We start from the raw sequence: 18,195 nt of genomic DNA, 5'->3' as shown, positions 1-18,195 counted from the left end.
ATTATTTGTGCACTCTGGATGAGTGATGTCTTTTGTCACTGCCTGTCATGTCTGAGGGCTCATGCAAAGTTATCAGTAACTGTACTGCCAGGTCTGCCTTTGGTCCTCAGCTAATAACTGGGTGTGGTAAAGAAAAGGTCAAACAGATGGCCCTCTATGAACAATGTACTGCTGTTAACAACGCAGCTTATGTAATGAAGCATTTGTTCAATCAAAAGTAGCACATAAAATAAATCATTTATAGATTGCTGGTATAGAAAAAGCTTGGGTTATTGTGTTTTTTTTGTTTTGTTTTTTTACTATAAAATGGTTTTAAAGAAAAGAAAAAAAAGTATCATAGTAGAACATGCACAGCAAATTCCCCAGTGTTGAATTAACACCAAGCAGTGTTTATAAGAGTCCAGTTGGATTCAATTCAGTTTTACTTACATAAACACTTTTAACATGGGTAATTGTCACAAAGCAGCTTTAAAGATTAAAAGATTATGGAGAACCCCCTGGGATGACAATAGGAAAAATGCTTGAGGAATCGAACTGAACAGGGAACCCATCGTTATTTGGTTAAATGAACAGTAGGGACTTTATTCTGTAGGACGTTCAATGACCTTGACGTTCAATTACTGGCCTGAAAAATGGATGCAAAACATCAAGTCCTCATACATCTTCATGAACTGCTTCCCCCGCACCATTCCATTCAACTCAATATTGAACACACCTTTTAGGATTTTAGGACACTTTATTGCAATAAGGGCAATTGGGGGGGGGGGGGGGGGGGTTGTTGACTGGGATTATGGAGCTCAGAACCAAACTGGAGGAACCTGAAACGGTAACATTGTTTTGCATCCAAGTGGAATGGTAATCAAAAGCAAATAAAATTTTACCTTTACCTCATTTTATAAAACATCAAGATCAAACAGAAAACCAGATCAAAGAAACTGCTGTATACAAATTTATTAAGAACACTGATGCAGTAGGACATAAATGGAAAAATCCTACTCAAATCTGAATCTACTAGAAATAAATCATACAATTAATAACAGTCTTAAAGTACTGAAGCGCATTCCATTAGAATGCCTTGTCAATAAAGTTACCTTTATAGCTTCCCATCAGCTAATTCTGACTGGCAATGTCTTTTCAAGAAATTAAATCTTCAACGTTACATACGGACCACATTAATGTAAAACAAATTGATACATTTCACTTGTTGGTAAATGTAAAGCTAAAATTGATAGCTACTATAAGTACTGGTCTTAGCTACTCGAGCATTAGGAACCCTTTACAAACTACACAACACCCTTCACCCTACAAACACACAGTGATAGGCTTGGTTTCTCTCTCTTAAAAAAAAAAAGAAAAGATTCAACCCTTTTATTTTACAGTCTGATAATTTTTTACACATCATTGCTGGGTTAGAGACGATGTGAGGCGTGCCAAATTGTAAATCTGGGTTGGCGAATCTTTTACAGATTTATGAGTCTTATTTATTGTAGACTTAAGAACTGCAATGCGGCACCAGGGCAAAGATTTGTCAGCACAGTATTAAAAATGCAAAACCTACATATATTTAAAAAAGAAACTTTTAGAACTCTTTTTCTTTACCTTTCATTCAGAATTTTTCTACAGTGCTGTATATCATTTTTCTGACATTTTTGTAGCTAGCACCCTTTTGTGGATGAGTGTGGTACAACATAACAATAATAAATGGGTTGGATAATATACATAAGATCTATTTATAAAACCTTTTAAATTGATTACCATACACCGTAACAAATAACGCATAATGTTGAACATGAGAACAGGATGTATAGACTTACAGCATCCATGTGTAACAAGAAGGAAACCAACAGAAACCATAAGTGAAAGATCAAAGCTCAGGAAGGGTTCTGTAACGTGGCATCAGGTTCCCATAGATGTCCATAGTGGCACTGATCTCAGTTGGAGTGGTTGTGGGGAACATGTTGGTGTGGACCTTTTGTGTGTGTGTGCGTCTGTGTGTGTGAGAGAGCCTTTATGTGCTAATGGTGATGTGTGACTGTGTAGTGCAGGGACTTTAAAGACACAAGCTCATGGCTGGGCCTCTGTGTTGACTTCCTTGTCATAAATGTAGCTTCCAACACCACCTGTGTTCACTCCTGAAAGCATCACAATGAAACGATTACATTATATGACAAAGGATCACCCACACACAAAAGAGACAGTGCAATAACACACGGTATAAAATGCACACAGTAACTATATATATATAAAAAACAATGAACAGTCAATACAAAAATAGAACAATTTGTTTAAATTACTTTTTAATGCAAATATGCACATGCTTCCTCTTAGAGTTAAGGGCTAGAGTTGTATTTTTAGAATAGGACCACAGGATGTTTGCATGCTCAAGAGAATAATGAATAGAACAGCTCCACCTAGAGGTTAAAAAGAGACTGTACCTTTTGGTCCAAACAGGACAGCGTAGCATGGTTTATGGCAGTAGGGCTTGCCATCATGCTGAGAAAAAAAAAATAAAACAATCACGATTTGTGTACATTTTGATTATTCACAGTTTAAAATATGAGCAGTATAAGATTGTTGCAGTATGATCGTGTTAATCGACTATTTTAAAAACAGAGTTGTGAAATTAATGGAAAGGTTTATGATCCGTTACTTGAGCATCTTTTTCATGAAACCTTTTACACGGTCACAATTTATTATGCTTAAGGTGGCATGATAAAAAAAAAACTAAATCAAAACACTGTGGCAGTGCTGTTTCTGTGGGTTTGATAGCCACTGTTTATGATAAAGTCACAACAACGTAGCAGCAGCTAATGTAGCATGTTTACAACAGTATTAGATTATCTTGCCAAAGGAGTTTCAGTGAGGCCAATGTCCCCAGTGTGGAGAAATGGGGAAGGGAGGGAGGTGTAAAATCCAGGGAGATGCAGGCGGACGAGTAAAAAAAACAACAACTGCATTTTGGATTTTGAAAAGGACAGCACTGCGTTAATCATCTGTTCATACACCATGAAAACATAATCTTGTCTTCCATACATTAAGAGTTACTACACTTGTGTCTTCTCCATCAACAATAACTTGCATGCCAATTGAAACACATCAAGCAAAATCACGGCATGAATCTTTCAGATCATCCTGTTTCTAAATAACCACACTTCCGTTACAACGGAAATCATAGTGATCACACTATGGGTTTATCCTCAGTCATTTTTTGCAGGGCTAGTTTTTTCCTCACCTCTGCATGACTCCCTGCAGCCAGGGTCTTGCTGCACCTCTCACAGCGCAGACATGGCCGATGCCAGTCTTTCCCTAGAGACGTCACCTTCTCAGCTGCCATGACACAATAAAGCTTTATTAAAATTCTTATCACTTAGTGCTAGGTTACATGTTACCACCTTGAGACTGAGTGACCTACCAAAGTAGACCCTTTTATTACACCTGGGGCACACGTTTGCCTCTCCAGAAAAGGTGGTGACACTTCCAGCTGAAACAAGAAATCAGAGACATCAACAAAGACCCTTTATTTCATCTGTTTTTGTTGCTTTTACTGGATACTGGGTAGGCACGAGCAGTAGAGAGTTAACGAAAGTGCCTCTGACATGCAGCTGTGGGAAAAGCTTGGCTCACTGGCTTTAGCAATTCCCCAGAGTGACTGAGTTTATGTGAATACAGTCTCTAAGCGATTCTTTTAAAACCTTTAGAGGGAGGTCTGCTGGACACCGGGGCGCGCTTCTCTTCAAGTTTGGGTGCACAGTCCACAGTAGACTGGGCTGGCTCTTTGTTGATTGGAGCCTCGTACACATAAGAGCCTGCACCCCCAATGTTTACACCTACAGAAGGGACAAAAATAAAAGCCACCAAATTGAAGCACAGTAAAAGCATAAATGTACACATCATTTAGACTTAAGCCAAGGTCCAGGTTAAGTTTGGAAATCCCTTTTCACATATTTTCCCCCCCTAACTATTTAATATTTAATCCACAGTGTTGCCATTAATAGACATATGAATAAAATAGTTGTAGAAACATCAAACAATTGACCATTGCATGTATGAACCAGCAGAGGGTGCTCTCACTCACATGCAAAACTACAGAGAAGAGTTCATCTTCTGTGAGAAGCACAGGACATGAAACCACACATACTGTAGACCTCTGTCTATACACACTATTTAAAATTTACTCTGCAATCTTTGCATTTAAAGACTGCAAAAAGTGATCAATGGTTTATATTAACACCAATCAGCCATAACTTTCAAGTCATTAACATTAAAACCTCATATGTTTTTGGTTCTCTTTGTGATATCGGGGCAGCTCTGGCCCCTTGCAGCATGAGCCCCACGGACCTCTAGAGGTGAGATGTGGTGTCTGGCACTGTGACGGTGGATTCATTTGTGTGCTGTGGGGTGCGAGGTGGGGCCTTCATGGATCAGGTATTTTTGTCCAGCACATCCCATAGATGATTAATCAGACTGGGGAGTTGGAAGCTGGATCAACAACCGTTGCTTGTGTGCAGCAGGATGTTCTGATACCTTTCTATTGTTGCCAGCGTTTAAATTTTCCAGCGGATTGTTCTACATTGGCTCTTCTGTGGGATTGGGCCAAACGGACCGTGCTGTGGTCCCAGCGGGCATACATGGGCTTTTAGTGTAGGGATGGGAATCACCAGGGGACAATATGCAATATCATAACAATACCAAAGTGCTGATTTGATTTGTATTGCAAATTCTGTTAATAAAAAAAAAATATATCCTTTATATACATTAACATTTTCTTTTTACCACACTAAACAAACTTGGCAAATAATTTGCTTCTACCACACAGAATACTGTGCTGTCTGCCAAAGTAGGAACAGTTTAGAGAAGATTCATAGAGGAACTATGAAAATACTAACACCTCAATTATTTAAAATATTATATAAAAAATATTTAGTGTAGAATCAGGGTGAATTGTCACACAAAAGAATTGCCATTCGTAATCGAATCATTTTGTCCCCCCAATTAAATTGTCACCAGTTTACTGATAAATAATCACTTTTAGACTGTATTGCTTTATCTTGTATACAGAGTGTCGGGAGGCCTGGAGTCTATCCCAGAGAGACTTAAGGCATGAGGAAGGCTACACCCTAGATGCAGTGCCAATCCATTGCAGGGCACATACACCCTCACACAATACGGTCAATTTGGGAATGTCAATTAGCCTAATCTGCATGTCTTTGGACTGTGGGAGGAAACCGGAGATCCCAGAGGAAACCCACCAAGCACAGGGAGAACATGCAAACTCCATGCATACAGAGCCGAGGTGGGAATCAAACCTGGACCGTGGAGCATATAAAAAACATCTTTCAGTGAGCAATAAGCACGAACACTTGTGCTCCGGGTCATTTTTACAATTCAGGGGCACCTTGTGGTAATTTTTAAGAGCCACACTCATTGCTACTGAATGTCTTTATGCGATAACATCTAAAAACACATATTTCATTATGACAAGGTCAATACTAACAGCACAGACTATTAATTAATATGAAGATAAATAAAATATGCAATGATACCACAGCTTAACAACAAGTAGGGTTATTCACTCCATTTGTATTATCACAATCTGTATTAACAATTATCATTAACTACTCTTACTCTATAATCTAGTATTAATGCACTGATTCTTTAAATACTATACAATAGCTTTTGTACATGATCAGGAATTCAGTTCTTACCTTTTGGCCCAAAGAGGGCAGCATAGCAGGGCTTGTGACAAAAGGGTTTCCCATCGTGCTGCAAAAAAAAAAAAAAAAAAAAGGGCAGAAGAATGTGAATGAGGCACAAAATAAAACTTGGCTGCTGTTTACAACCTGCATTGTTCCAATAATATCCCCAGCTATTAAAAATAAAAAGTGGCGTTTAAATCAAACCTGGACATGTGAGAAAAATTTCTCATGAAGGCGTGGAACTGACATTTCCAAAATAATTTAAGCATGATACGATAATGAGAGACTGAGCTGCAGTAAAACATCTGAATGGTGCAAACATTTTACGTCTGTGAATCACCATCCTAACCGAAAGTAGCTCAGAGCGAAGTGCACTCATTCTCATGAACATTCAGTGACTGGAACGTCTGATCCCTGAACCCAACTCCCTGATCCCTTGTCAACCTGCGGATGAGACGCATCTGTCTGTGGGAACTGTACACACAAACACCGCTTTCACATTACAGGAACTTGGAAAAAAATTTATTCTTTCTTGTTGTATGTGCATTAATGTAGCAGGAGATTAAATAGAAAAATCAAGGTAGTTTTTAACACTTATAACAGTTCTCTGTTATTCCACATAATCAAAAGTCCTGGTTTGACTCAAATGACCCTTGTATGATGGTGTCTCCACTTGTGTGCACTTGTGCTTTAATTTGTGGCTAGATTGCTCAGTTTCCCCTTTCTGGATAACTCTGTCAGCAGTAACTAGCACTCTGTTGATTGAGCTATAATAAGCAGATGTGTGCTGAATATGAATAACCTTCACTTCTGTTACTGGGATAATGATGGGATGTGGTGATCATGGAAAGAACTATTGGCCGGCTGTGAGAGGAAGTCAAAAGGAAATTCTGAACAAGGACAGTGGTCATGTCTACAGATGACTGCTGGGGAAAAAAAATGCAAAAATGCCTACAATCCTATCATACCAGACAGTTAAACCACACTTCGTCATGACTGAAAATGGGTGGATTGTTAATCATCAGGGCTACTGAACAGAATAAGTAGTATAAGAATTACTGGTAGAATTGTGCACTGGCTACCTCAGTCCATCACTCGACGAAGGGGGTTACTGCATTTCATTTCGTGTCCGGCTGCGTTCCCAACAGATGTGAGAAATGAATTGGGAGGTCTCAGCCCACTCACTTGCCACAACCAACCAACATACCATTGTTTTTCTCAAACAAACCCACGTTTTCCAAGAGTGCAACCTTACAAGCACATCCAGGGGATGAAGACTTTTAACAGAACTTCTGGATGCATTTTTTTTTATTTCTGAATTTTCCATCTGGAACTATGGTGTGTTTAAGTCAGAATAACATAAGCTTTTGAAAATGCATGAGAAAAGCATCAGTCTTAAACATATCACATATTGTATAGGCATAAACTCACGCTTCTAGAAAAGTAGGGCTTTACTGGGCAACATGCAACATAAGCACAACATTTGAAAATGGTTACTGAATAAGAGTTTTATTTGTGATGTTATACAAAGTATATTTCAGCACAGATAGACTGATAATGCTGTAATGCTCACTTTTTAGGTTAGATTTCCACCACTTGCTGTATTACAGACAGCACCAGAAAAAGCCTCATGTCTGTTGGTAGGAAATAATCTTGATTACTTAAAGAACTTCTGAAAATTAGACTAACTCGCTCTTCACATTCGTTTTGGTTAAGCTACTTTTCCCGGTAGTCAAAACACAAAGATGTGGGCAGCCACACTGGAGCACACACTCATGGTGGGCTTAGATAAGTTCAGGATGTGCCCTGGCATGAATGGAATATATAATAAATACCCTCACTGCGAAATTATTGATGCAGACCAGCAAACAGCTTTAAATGTTAGAGGCTCTGTTTCTACATTAAATGCAAATACCAGACACTTACAGCTTTAATCTTATCGCTGGAAGCATTTTAAAAAAAGCAGATGACCGTTGAGGTTTATAATACATTTTCTGTTATTCATCAAGCTGCCTTTGGGAAGTGAAATAGGAACAAGCTTAGGCTTGGCATCACAGTCATCTTCTCAAATCGCATCTCAAACTTTAAAGTCTGTTACAATGATCGTACAGGAACATGAGCATGTTGTGGATCATTATGGCAGAAACACAGAAGAAAAAAAACAAACACAAAAAGTCACTACTTTTGATCAATCAATCAAACGCTTACATGCGTTAAATATTTCGGTGTAATAATGAGATGTGCTCACATTATGTAATTTCACATTCTACGGTCACCGTTAGAGGTTAGTTTCTAACAGTAAAATGATCGTTCAAGTGTCATGAGAAAGTTAGGGAGGAAAAGGAAAACCCGACAATTACTCAAGCTGCAGTTAACTACAAAGAACAACAAAATGTCATACAATGATTTACTAAATATGGTCTTTAACTCATTTACAATTGATGCTTGAATCATAATTCAGTAGCATCTGACTCAAGCGCAGATCAACAGAAATAACAGGTGACTCTGACCATAAAGGACACTCCAGGAAATGTGATTTGGTCTGAAAACAATTTATAACCTAAATAAAAATGACACTGGGGTGTACACTACATCAAAGTTAAGCAGGAGGTCCATCCCTAGCTCTGATTTCTTTATATGAATTCACGTTTTATTAAGATAAAAACTGTATATTAAAGGAAAGAAAAATGGTGATGAAAAAATATACTGCACATATACTTTCTAAAACCTAAAAGTGGAATTATAAATTGTTACTGTTACAACTGTATACCATGACAACATACAGTACTAAAAATTTTTAATTTAAGGATAACAGCCCCCTTCAACATGCACACAAAAATATTAAGCAATATTACATGAGAGTAAGTGCTGTTATACTAAATATCAGCACGGCTGTGATGCTGCCAAAGGCACAAGGGCGCAGTGGTGTTATACCCGATATCAGCACTCTTCTGATCAAATTGCTTGCTCAGAACTAACTGCTGTATTATATAGGAGGAATTTTATATTCTGGAGTTATAAAGAAAACAAGCAAGTTCTGCTAGCATGGGAAAAAAAAAAAAAACCCCACACACACACAGTACACTCTGGACATACACACCTCAGCATGGCCTCCTGCTGTAAGAGTTTTGCTGCAGCGTTCACACTTCAGGCAAAACTTGTGCCAGTCTTTCCCCAGAGAGGTCACCTTTTCAGCTAGTAAAGAGAGAGGGAGAGAAAGAAAAGGGATTAGAAGGAGACCAGACAAGGGAAAAAAATAAAATAAAATAATTTTGTTTCGTAATATTAATAAATCTTACGAAACCCATCAGCAAGCCAAATTGGTTTTCCTTAATCATAAGGAAGAAGCTCCTTGGTTACATTCCAGTTGCATTATAGTCTATTGAGAAGATAAAGCTTGTAACTGTGGTTTCCTGTCCTTTATCAAATGCCATTTTTGGCACCACAGTCTAGGAAGTACTTCAGATAAGTACACTTAGGGGTTTTGACACCTTCTGTCAAAATTATCTTTCCCAGGTCCTCCATGGAAATATGACGCAACATCATGAGCCAGAAATTGTTGGTGTAGCGCCAGCTTCTGTGCCACACCTATGGTTACATACTGGATTGCAACTTTTAACAATGCTAGCTTTATGGGTTTTTTTTTTCCTTTTTTACAAAATATTAAAAGTATGTTTTGAATCAACACTTAAAAAGTTCCCCCTTCAATGGCTCTTTTCTAATCTACATCCAAGCAAGCAACAATCATAGCTACACACAAAATATGCAGTCCATGTTTATACTGTAAAACACTAGAACTTTTCGAACAATGGAGTTATACTGAATTATTGTCTCAAGCCTCTCGAGCAATAAAAAGCAAAACTTTTGTTCACTACAGTGTGTTCTTGCTCATGACAACTTTATGAATGCTTTCTTTGTTTTCCTGTAATTATCAATTAGTAGACAGGTTTATAGTGCAGGTGAGACTGGCACGGGTTTATTAACCTTCATCCTTTTTTGCCATTGCTTTTAGATGTGTCGTTTTTAATACTGCTACTCTAAGGGAGAACGTCACTGCGATTTCTTTTCCAGTATGTATTGTACACTGCGAGTATTTCTTTTTTTTAATAGCTATCAAAATGTAAAGGCAACTGGACTTAATGTTAATCAGTTACAGCACATTTATTAAATTCTAGTCAGATGAACTTTGATAAATCTACTCCATGTATCTTGGCTTGCATAATAATTCAACATAAAGCATACCCATATTCTATTGGTGTTTAACAGTATTTGTTTTATCCTGTTTTAGGTTGCAGTGCATTCAGAGGATACCAAGGAACATTTCGATGTACGGCACAGATACACCAAGGACGGATGCAAGTCTGTCAGGAAAACCCACTTATAAATTTCCCTTTGAGGTGAAAAGTAGCCAGCCCAGCTGCTGGTATGCTTTTAAGAGAAACCTAAGGAAACCATTAAAGACATTGGAAGTGCCCAAGCAAACAATAACCAGAGGGAAGGATTGAAACTCAGATCCTGTAGCTCTGAAGCAACTGATTTTTTTTTTTTTTTTCAGGAAAAGACTTGAATGTACAACATAAACAACGTTAATCCCCAGTTTATTTAGGGTTTTCTGAAATCAATACTGGTCAAAATTATACAGTGTCAAAAAGCACATCTAATATTCACTTAAATGTCCCCTGGTTAGTTTGTCCCTTCAGCAGATGGTTTAGGTAGCCATCAACAAGCTTCTGGCAAGTGGATATTTCACCAACTGCCAAAATTGGTAGGCTTTAATTAAATTTCTTGGCTTAAAAAAAGCTTAAAGTTAGTCTGCTTTATCTGTTCCACAAACAGATTGGATGCATGTCCTGTTGGAACACTACATTTTGTCCAAGCTAATGATTTGAGGTTAGGTTTTAAGTTGAGGCTTGAGGTTTGCTGAAGAATTCTGAGGTAGTCCTCCTTCTTCATTACTCCATCCACTTGGACTCCAGCCTTTCAGTCCATGGTGATGTAAAATCCGCTTAACTGTAAACACAGACACTGGTCTCCTAGCAGCTACCAGTTCATGCTTGATAGTTTTGCTTTGATAGTTTCTGGGTTGCTCATAAAAACGCAACCCAACAATTCAGGTCTTCGTCCAGACCTTGAAAAAAGGGGCTAGGCTTCCCGATAACTTGGATTTACATACAGTAATTTGAACTGATCTTGGAATCTGCAGTTGTTGAAACATGGCTCCAAACAACATTCCAGACTTGTGCAAATCTATCAACCTCTTTCTCAGATCTGCACTGAGCTCCATAGACTTTCTCATTGTACTGTGTCTTGGTCAATCCAATCAGTGGAGTCAAACTAACCGTTTCCTGTTGCCACTGAGAAGGTACCAGATGTATTCAATCAAGATCACTAACAGGAAGTCGAGAGGCCCTGGGCAAATTAAAAGTCTGAATTAATAATCCAACCCTGTATGCATAATTTACAATCATTCAGCCTTAGTAAAGAACCAGCTCATAGAAAATCCATGAAGGTTCAATACAGGCTTAGCTGTTCTTAATATAGCCAATTTTTCTCATAAATTTATAATCACTCCAGGATTGGTCTGGTTGGGTCAACATAGTTAAGAAAGCACAAGACAAAATCAACTTGGGCAAATCAGACCTTTTGCTCAAAGCTTCTAACATGTTCAATATCACAACTGCTTACATTTAAATGAAAGACTTGGTGCAAAGTCCTGCCAAGATATTCGTCTCTCAGTTTATTTTTCATTTTAAATGAACAACAAAAATCAAAGATTTCAACTGTGGTCTCAGACTTTTGGACCTTACAGTAGGATCCTCAAATCAGGACTTCTGATAAAATTTCTTGTAAATGAAGGCATAACACAAATAGTCATTTACAGAACTTCAGGCATAGTACGATAATGAGACTCTTAGCCGCAGTAAAACATTTGAATGGTACAAATGTTTTAAAGAACTCCATATATCTGAACAACGATCCTGACTGAGGTAGCTCGCAGCCCACTGCTGTCGTTCCTGGGATCATTCAACAAGTGAAATGCCTGTCTGTGGGAACTGTACACACAATCATTCACAAACACCACTTGCACATCACAGGATCTCAGCTGGGGGTTATTGCCCAGTTACAGTTCAGGCTTCTCTCCAAGTGATTTCCACATGCCTGGGACATTAAAGGAGTTCCTGGGGGGCCAGGGATGTGAAGCATGGCAGTCTGTTCTTGGCTCCAGTGTACTTGAGAACACTTTCTACAGTACCTAGACGTTATTCAAGCACTAGTGAAACGTTGGGAGAAGTGCACTATTGTAGAAGGGGATTATATAGAGAAATAAAGGGAGCTTTTACACTCATAACTGTGTTCTGTTATTCTGATAGGCTACCTAAACCAAAGTCCCAGTTTGACTTGAATGCCCTTCATACATCAAGCTGTTTTTCATCATTTACAATAAAAAAAGGAAATTCCCTTGTTGTTGCAGCTGCAGCTTTATTTTTCCATCATGTGCATCAACACTTCTGCTGATCGACTTGAATGCAAAATTGAAGCTGCAGCTGGACAGCCCATTTGTCAACTTCTCATTCTTATGTATCCTAATCTCCAGATTTCCTCTAGACAGTTTCTGGCCCTTCAGGAGTGTCCCAACTGACAAACTGTGACTGCAGCACTAAGATTACTATTTCTAATTATAAATCTGTACACAATGCAGAATGGAGTCGTGCTGGTACAGCCTTCATTCACCAAAGGAAACACCTTCTCTTATCAGACCTGGGCATGACCGACCAAAGAGGGCAAGCCATTTCCTCCTCTCTCCTCTTCCATAGCTTTTCCGCCAGGAGAGGGAGTATTGTTTTAGGCCTGTCTCTTTCACTGCCTCGTGGGAGAGCAGCTCAGGGCAACGGGGATCATGTTCACTATGAAACAAAATGCATCCGAGTACAAAAAAAAAAAAACTGGACTCCATCAAGGGCATATAAAGGACTAGGTAATAATGTGAATACTATATTGCAGATCCTCCATAAGGACAAGGCTTGACCTGTTCTTCTGAGATGCAACGGCTGAAAGTCGGTTCCTAACATCATAAATTATTTCTAATAAAAATGAAAGGATAATCTGTTCACTGAGACATAAAGAGTCAGTGGTGTGCAAGTGCATCAGAGCGAAACACAAGGCAGTGCCAGGCCTAAGAAGACTAGGCAGGAGAAAAAGCATAAAGGCTTAATGAAAAAGCATTGCTGTTAATGAGAAATAAAAAACAAAAAAAGGTTTTCTGAGTGTTTCTCCAAGTAAGTAAGTTTTAGGCCCCCATCCAGTTACCTAAACACATTTAAAACCAAGGGGGGAAAGATTTATTTAGTTACATATCGCCTCACTGACTCCACGAATGATTTTTTAAATTATGGTTTCATTTTATGTATGTTTGCAGTTTCTCTATGTTCCTAAAGGTGGTGCACTCTAAACCATTCACACATTGGCAGGAAGCACAGCATCCTGTGTGACATGAACAAATTATTCGAAAAGTTTGATTGGAATTGTAAAAAATAAAAAATGTAAACCCGAACTGGGATGGTCATAAAATTGCAATTGCAATACAAATCGAATCAGCAGCTAAGTATAGTAATAACATTCTATTGTTCGGTCCCTAGTCAATTCCATCACTAATTGAAACATTGTGTAGCCAATTATTTTAGACTGCACTAGCTATTATTTCAGTTATATACAGCCTGGTGGTCACCACAGGTATTCTTCATGCCAGATATTAATGTTCCCATAGGACTGCATTATGGAGTCAGGTTTCCTGGAATGAAGGACATCAAAGCATAGGACACCAATAAAAAATAAATAAATAAATAAATAAACAGTGTAAGAATATCAATAAGGCAATATCAGGCTGGCAGTCAGAGTGACGGAACACAACATGCACATCTGACTCACTCATCGTCTATAACGCTTTATGCAATATTCAGGGTCGCAGGGACCTGAAGCCTATCCCAGGAGACTTAGAGCACAAGGGTACCAATCCATCGCAGGGCACACACCTTGGACTGTGGGAGAAAACCAACCAAGCACATGCAAACTTCATGCACACAGAGCCAGGAATTGAACCTGTCCGGGAATCAAACTCAGACCCTAGAGGTGCAAGGCAACAGTCCTAACCACTACACCATTGTGCTGCCTGCACATCTGATTGAATATCATAAAACATACATAAATACACATATATACACACAGGCAAACTAATAGAAAAGGATCATTTGCAAACCGCAGAATTCTTGCACTGCATGTTCATTAATAGTATGAACTATTGTTTAAGTGTCCGCTGTAAATGCAAATAGAAATGAAAATCTGAATATGATATTCCATTATCTCATAAAAAGGTAATCTCTTTTAGTGCAAACAGTTTAACAGCTATCCCCATCCTCATTTTCACAGAATTAGCAACCCCTTTAATCGCTTTTACTTTTTCTGTGTGTAGCCTGTGATAATCCACGCAGGGGTATTGTTTAAGAGCTGTATTTAAGTGGGTAATGGGGAGAGGAGAAATCGCAGCGCTCTGGTAATTTACAGAGGCTCTTTCCAGGGCTCACTGATGGGAGCTTTCTTTTTCTGGTAAGCTAATTGCTTTTCTGTGATTTTCAACAGCAAGTCTGCAAACTAACAACTAACAGAGAGACTGAAGTAAAAACAAGTGGGAGGCTGGGAAAAGTACAATTCTTGGTTGCTGAGCAAATGGATAATGTGTAATCACAGGCAAATAAGAGCAGGGCCTCTAACAATATTTGCAAAGCTGAACTCCTAACCAGACCTACTAATCTCAGCTCTGGCTTCTGTACTGAGCGCATGCCAGCTGGGCCCATCCAACATTCCAGTTACAGGGCACTGATTACTACATGATCTGCTCGCCTCAAAGATCAGGATGTGGGACTTAACCTCCCGCGCACAAATACAGAGGAGGACTGACAGTACAGTCACAGCATAAATAACCTCTACAAATCTGGGCCATTCCAGTGCTTCCTTTCACTTCAATCTCTCATTATTAACAGTGCCTTTGCTCTGAAATAACATTCCCCACTTTAAAAGGTGTGTCTCTTCTGATCTACGAATGCTCTTCTGACTAACCACCATGTTAATTTAGAAGAGACATGCTACTTACATCTCCAAACAAATCATAAACTTTTCAGATGAGTGTGAGCTTTAAGTTCCAGTCTGTGTTGGTCTCTGAACTCAGGCGTTACGTAGCAGTATAGCAATGGGTGTGTCAGGAAATCTCTGGTGAGCAGATGTGTCTGGCTTTCTCAGGCTGATGCAAGGGCTCTTCAAACCTGGCTACAGAAGGGCACTGTGGTGCCTGCCAAGGTGGGGTTTCCTTACTGAGGCCAAAGTCACCATAACAGGCCCTTGTGCAAGCATTACTTATGTAAAGTGGTGCCTTATGATTATCACAAAAAACAGAATGGTCAAACCATGACTTCAGTGTGCACGAAACGTCCAAACATTAACCATCTTGAGCGATTTGATACATTTACATGCTCCTCGCTCACTGCATAATAACAGACCACACAATGAACAAGCTCAATGAGCTAAACTTCATATTTGATGTATGATGAATTAGCAATACTTTGAAGTGGTTTTCCGAACATCTAACCTGAATTATTTCAGTCTGTGTTCTTGCATGCAACATTAGTAGAATTCATTATAAAGAACATTAAATGCTTGGCAAAAGTACACCAAGGAAAACCAACACATGCATGCTGTACTCTATAAATGTCTTGAAATAATTACATAAAAAGCACAAATGATGTCCAAAGAAATCTGGCTGAGACTCAAATGGATGCCATCGCTTTATAAAACACTTCATGTAAAGTTGGTAGCATGTTTCCAAGTAATGAGGAAAGTGTGTGATGATTGAGGCTTAGAATAGGCACAACGCCTTCCTTCCTTCATTCTTGCTTGCTTGGTTACCTCAAACATAGAAAAAAAAAAATCAAGCTTAAAATAAATATTTAAATATACTTTAAGAATAACATATTAAACAAGATTTGAAAGTATAATTACAATCCTGCATAATGGAAGCACTGAAGACTGACAGTTAAGTGGCTTTTTGGCCATTAATTTGGAAAGCAGCAGTCTTCCACTAACACTTACAACAGCTGTAGAACAGTTGCAGAATAGTTTTACCAATAAAGGAAGAAGCGGACTAATAAAACGCACCCTTTAAACATTAAAAACGCCTCCTGAAACATAGTGGTTTACCGCTGGCGTTTTTAAACAGCATACATGAGGTGCTGCTCTTTTGAAAATACCATTTGTGACATCAGGTTTTAGGACGCATGGTAAAATCTGCCATCTGTTTTACACCAGCACAGTTCATTTCCATTCCTATCACTGTAAAAAGTTAATAAACGGAAGGTTTTAACAGTGCTTGGAATACATTGCTTTGTGTTTTCCTGATTCCGAAATGTAAAAAAAATAATTGAAAATACTGACTTTCTAATAAGAAATGCAAAAATCTTACTCACAAGTCAGTCTGTAAAATTAAAGAATAATATGCTACTTTGGACGTCTGGTAGTATTTATTCTGTATATAGAGCTTCTCGTGAGGAAACTTGAGTAATTTGGAAGGTAGATATAGAAACAGGATGGCAACTTTTTTCAGAATTTCCTTCATCAGACGTCATCAGAGTAGCTCCAAGACTGGGAGGAGTGGGACACACCCGAGAGACCACAGCTGCCATGATTTCAGCTGGCCGCTAATATTAGCACACTGTTTAATTGATCCGGCCCTGCATCCTTATGACGCAGACAAAACAGTTGGGTCTAGGGGTTTGGAAAATCTAATGTAGTCTGTACCACTTAGAAAAATAAATGACGCTATTGCGTACGGCGCTGTAGCTAATGCTGAAAAATCGGGCCCTGACAAAACAACACGATCAGTTAAAAGCTGGGTTAAGGGTGAAAACAGAAGCAAATGTTCTCTCTTGATGGACACTGCTTATATGAGCCTGAGGGGTGAACGGCTGGAGGGTTGCGATCACTGTTATATAACCCTAATTCCATTCAGCCAATTGATTTTATTACAGGACAGCTTGACAGATAGGATGAACTACAGTTAAGCATGCAGTATGAAGCAGGAGAATAAGTTCAGCATACAGAGGGTGGATCACTTTAGAAATGAAAAGAATCCTATAGGATTTATTATATGGTTTTGCAGTGTCTGGTCAGACTGTGGGGAAGGAAATCAATACCGTACAATACCGTACAATGGCAATGGATAAGTCATTTGGGCATGAAAGACAAGAACGCTCGGGACAAATCGGGACCTGCTCTTTCATTACAGAACAAATTTTTTTTTTGGGTTGGGGTTAAGGATTCAGTGAGAACTTGTAGTAAACTTGCAAGAAACAATCATGGGGAAAATTATCATTGATGTTCTACAGTAAAACAGTTATAATATTAAATACCTCAAATATTAGCTAATCCAGGTTAAAAATAAAAATAAATAAAAATAAGAAGACATTGCAAGACAATTGCATTTAATAAATCAATAATTTGCTAATAAACAAACGTGTGCATTGTAAAGCTTTCGAGCTGTATATTTGGATCATGCACCTCTCATCAGCTAAAGTGCTTTACAATGATTTACGACTAGATCCATGTCTGAATAACAGATTTATAGTCCAGCTCGTGCACCCTGATTGTTCTTAGCTGTAATTCAGATCCTGGATGTGAGACACAAAGCCAGTTGAAGATGAAGCCACCTTGCATTTGGACTCAGCACTGCTCAAATACACATTTCATCTCGATAAACGTGTTAGGAACAATATCTCAATCAGTTAAAAAAAATGAATAAACTTACCAAAATACACTGTCTTTTCGCATTTCGGACACTTTGACGCCATGCTTGCTTGTTGTTTAGGATGTATGGTGCTTTTCTCAATGTTCAGCTTTTCTCAGGCGCGCGCCAGAAGCACTTCACGAGAGCATCCCGCTTTGAGAAACGCTCTATATTTGCATAGCCCCGCCCACTAGGCCTGCTGATTGAACGGCCCGCCTACCCTATCCGCTGCGTTCATTGATCCGGTGTCCTGTCAATCACAGGTTGTAGCCGGGCTGGGATATAGACACAGAGTGTGGATCAGAGGTCTCCCTCTCTCGCTCTCCCTCTCTCTCTCTCCCTCTCTCTCTTTCCTTTCCATCCATGAGCTGGTGCACAACAAAAGCTCCTTTCACTGCTCGTGAATAGAGATTCTTCTGGACATAGCAAACCGTTAGCAGTGTGAAATCTTTGAGAATGACACTGGTGTGTCCCAGTCATGCTTAAAACACTTGCTTGCTTGTTTTTCCCTAGGTCAGGATGTAACACTGGATATTTTAGGATCAAAATTTTCCCCAAGTCAAAAAATAACCATCTTTTTATAACCAGCTTGTTCATTTTTTAAAATGGTTTTTGCCTATGCCTGTGATTTATCACTGATATCAAGAAATGAGTGTGAACCTGTTAATGCTC

The 18,195-nt window shown here is 38.9% G+C and overlaps 1 protein-coding gene across 1 annotated transcript; it reads right to left on the bottom strand.

The window, feature by feature from the left end:
* Nucleotides 1–936: 936 nt before the first annotated feature.
* crip2 (cysteine-rich protein 2) lies at nucleotides 937–17,680 on the bottom strand. Its single transcript, XM_053509936.1, has 8 exons — nucleotides 17,545–17,680; nucleotides 8,797–8,891; nucleotides 5,706–5,763; nucleotides 3,693–3,827; nucleotides 3,413–3,481; nucleotides 3,233–3,327; nucleotides 2,436–2,493; nucleotides 937–2,132 (listed from the first exon to the last, which is right to left on the bottom strand). The coding sequence occupies exons 1-8, from the start codon at nucleotides 17,585–17,587 to the stop codon at nucleotides 2,065–2,067; spliced, it is 621 nt and encodes a 206-aa protein (XP_053365911.1). The 5' UTR covers nucleotides 17,588–17,680; the 3' UTR covers nucleotides 937–2,064.
* Between the last annotated feature and the right edge of the window lie 515 nt (nucleotides 17,681–18,195).

Source organism: Clarias gariepinus, chromosome 13, assembly GCF_024256425.1.
Source record: "Clarias gariepinus isolate MV-2021 ecotype Netherlands chromosome 13, CGAR_prim_01v2, whole genome shotgun sequence".
Lineage (NCBI taxonomy): Eukaryota > Metazoa > Chordata > Actinopteri > Siluriformes > Clariidae > Clarias > Clarias gariepinus.
This window is presented reverse-complemented; position numbering and strand designations above follow the sequence as displayed.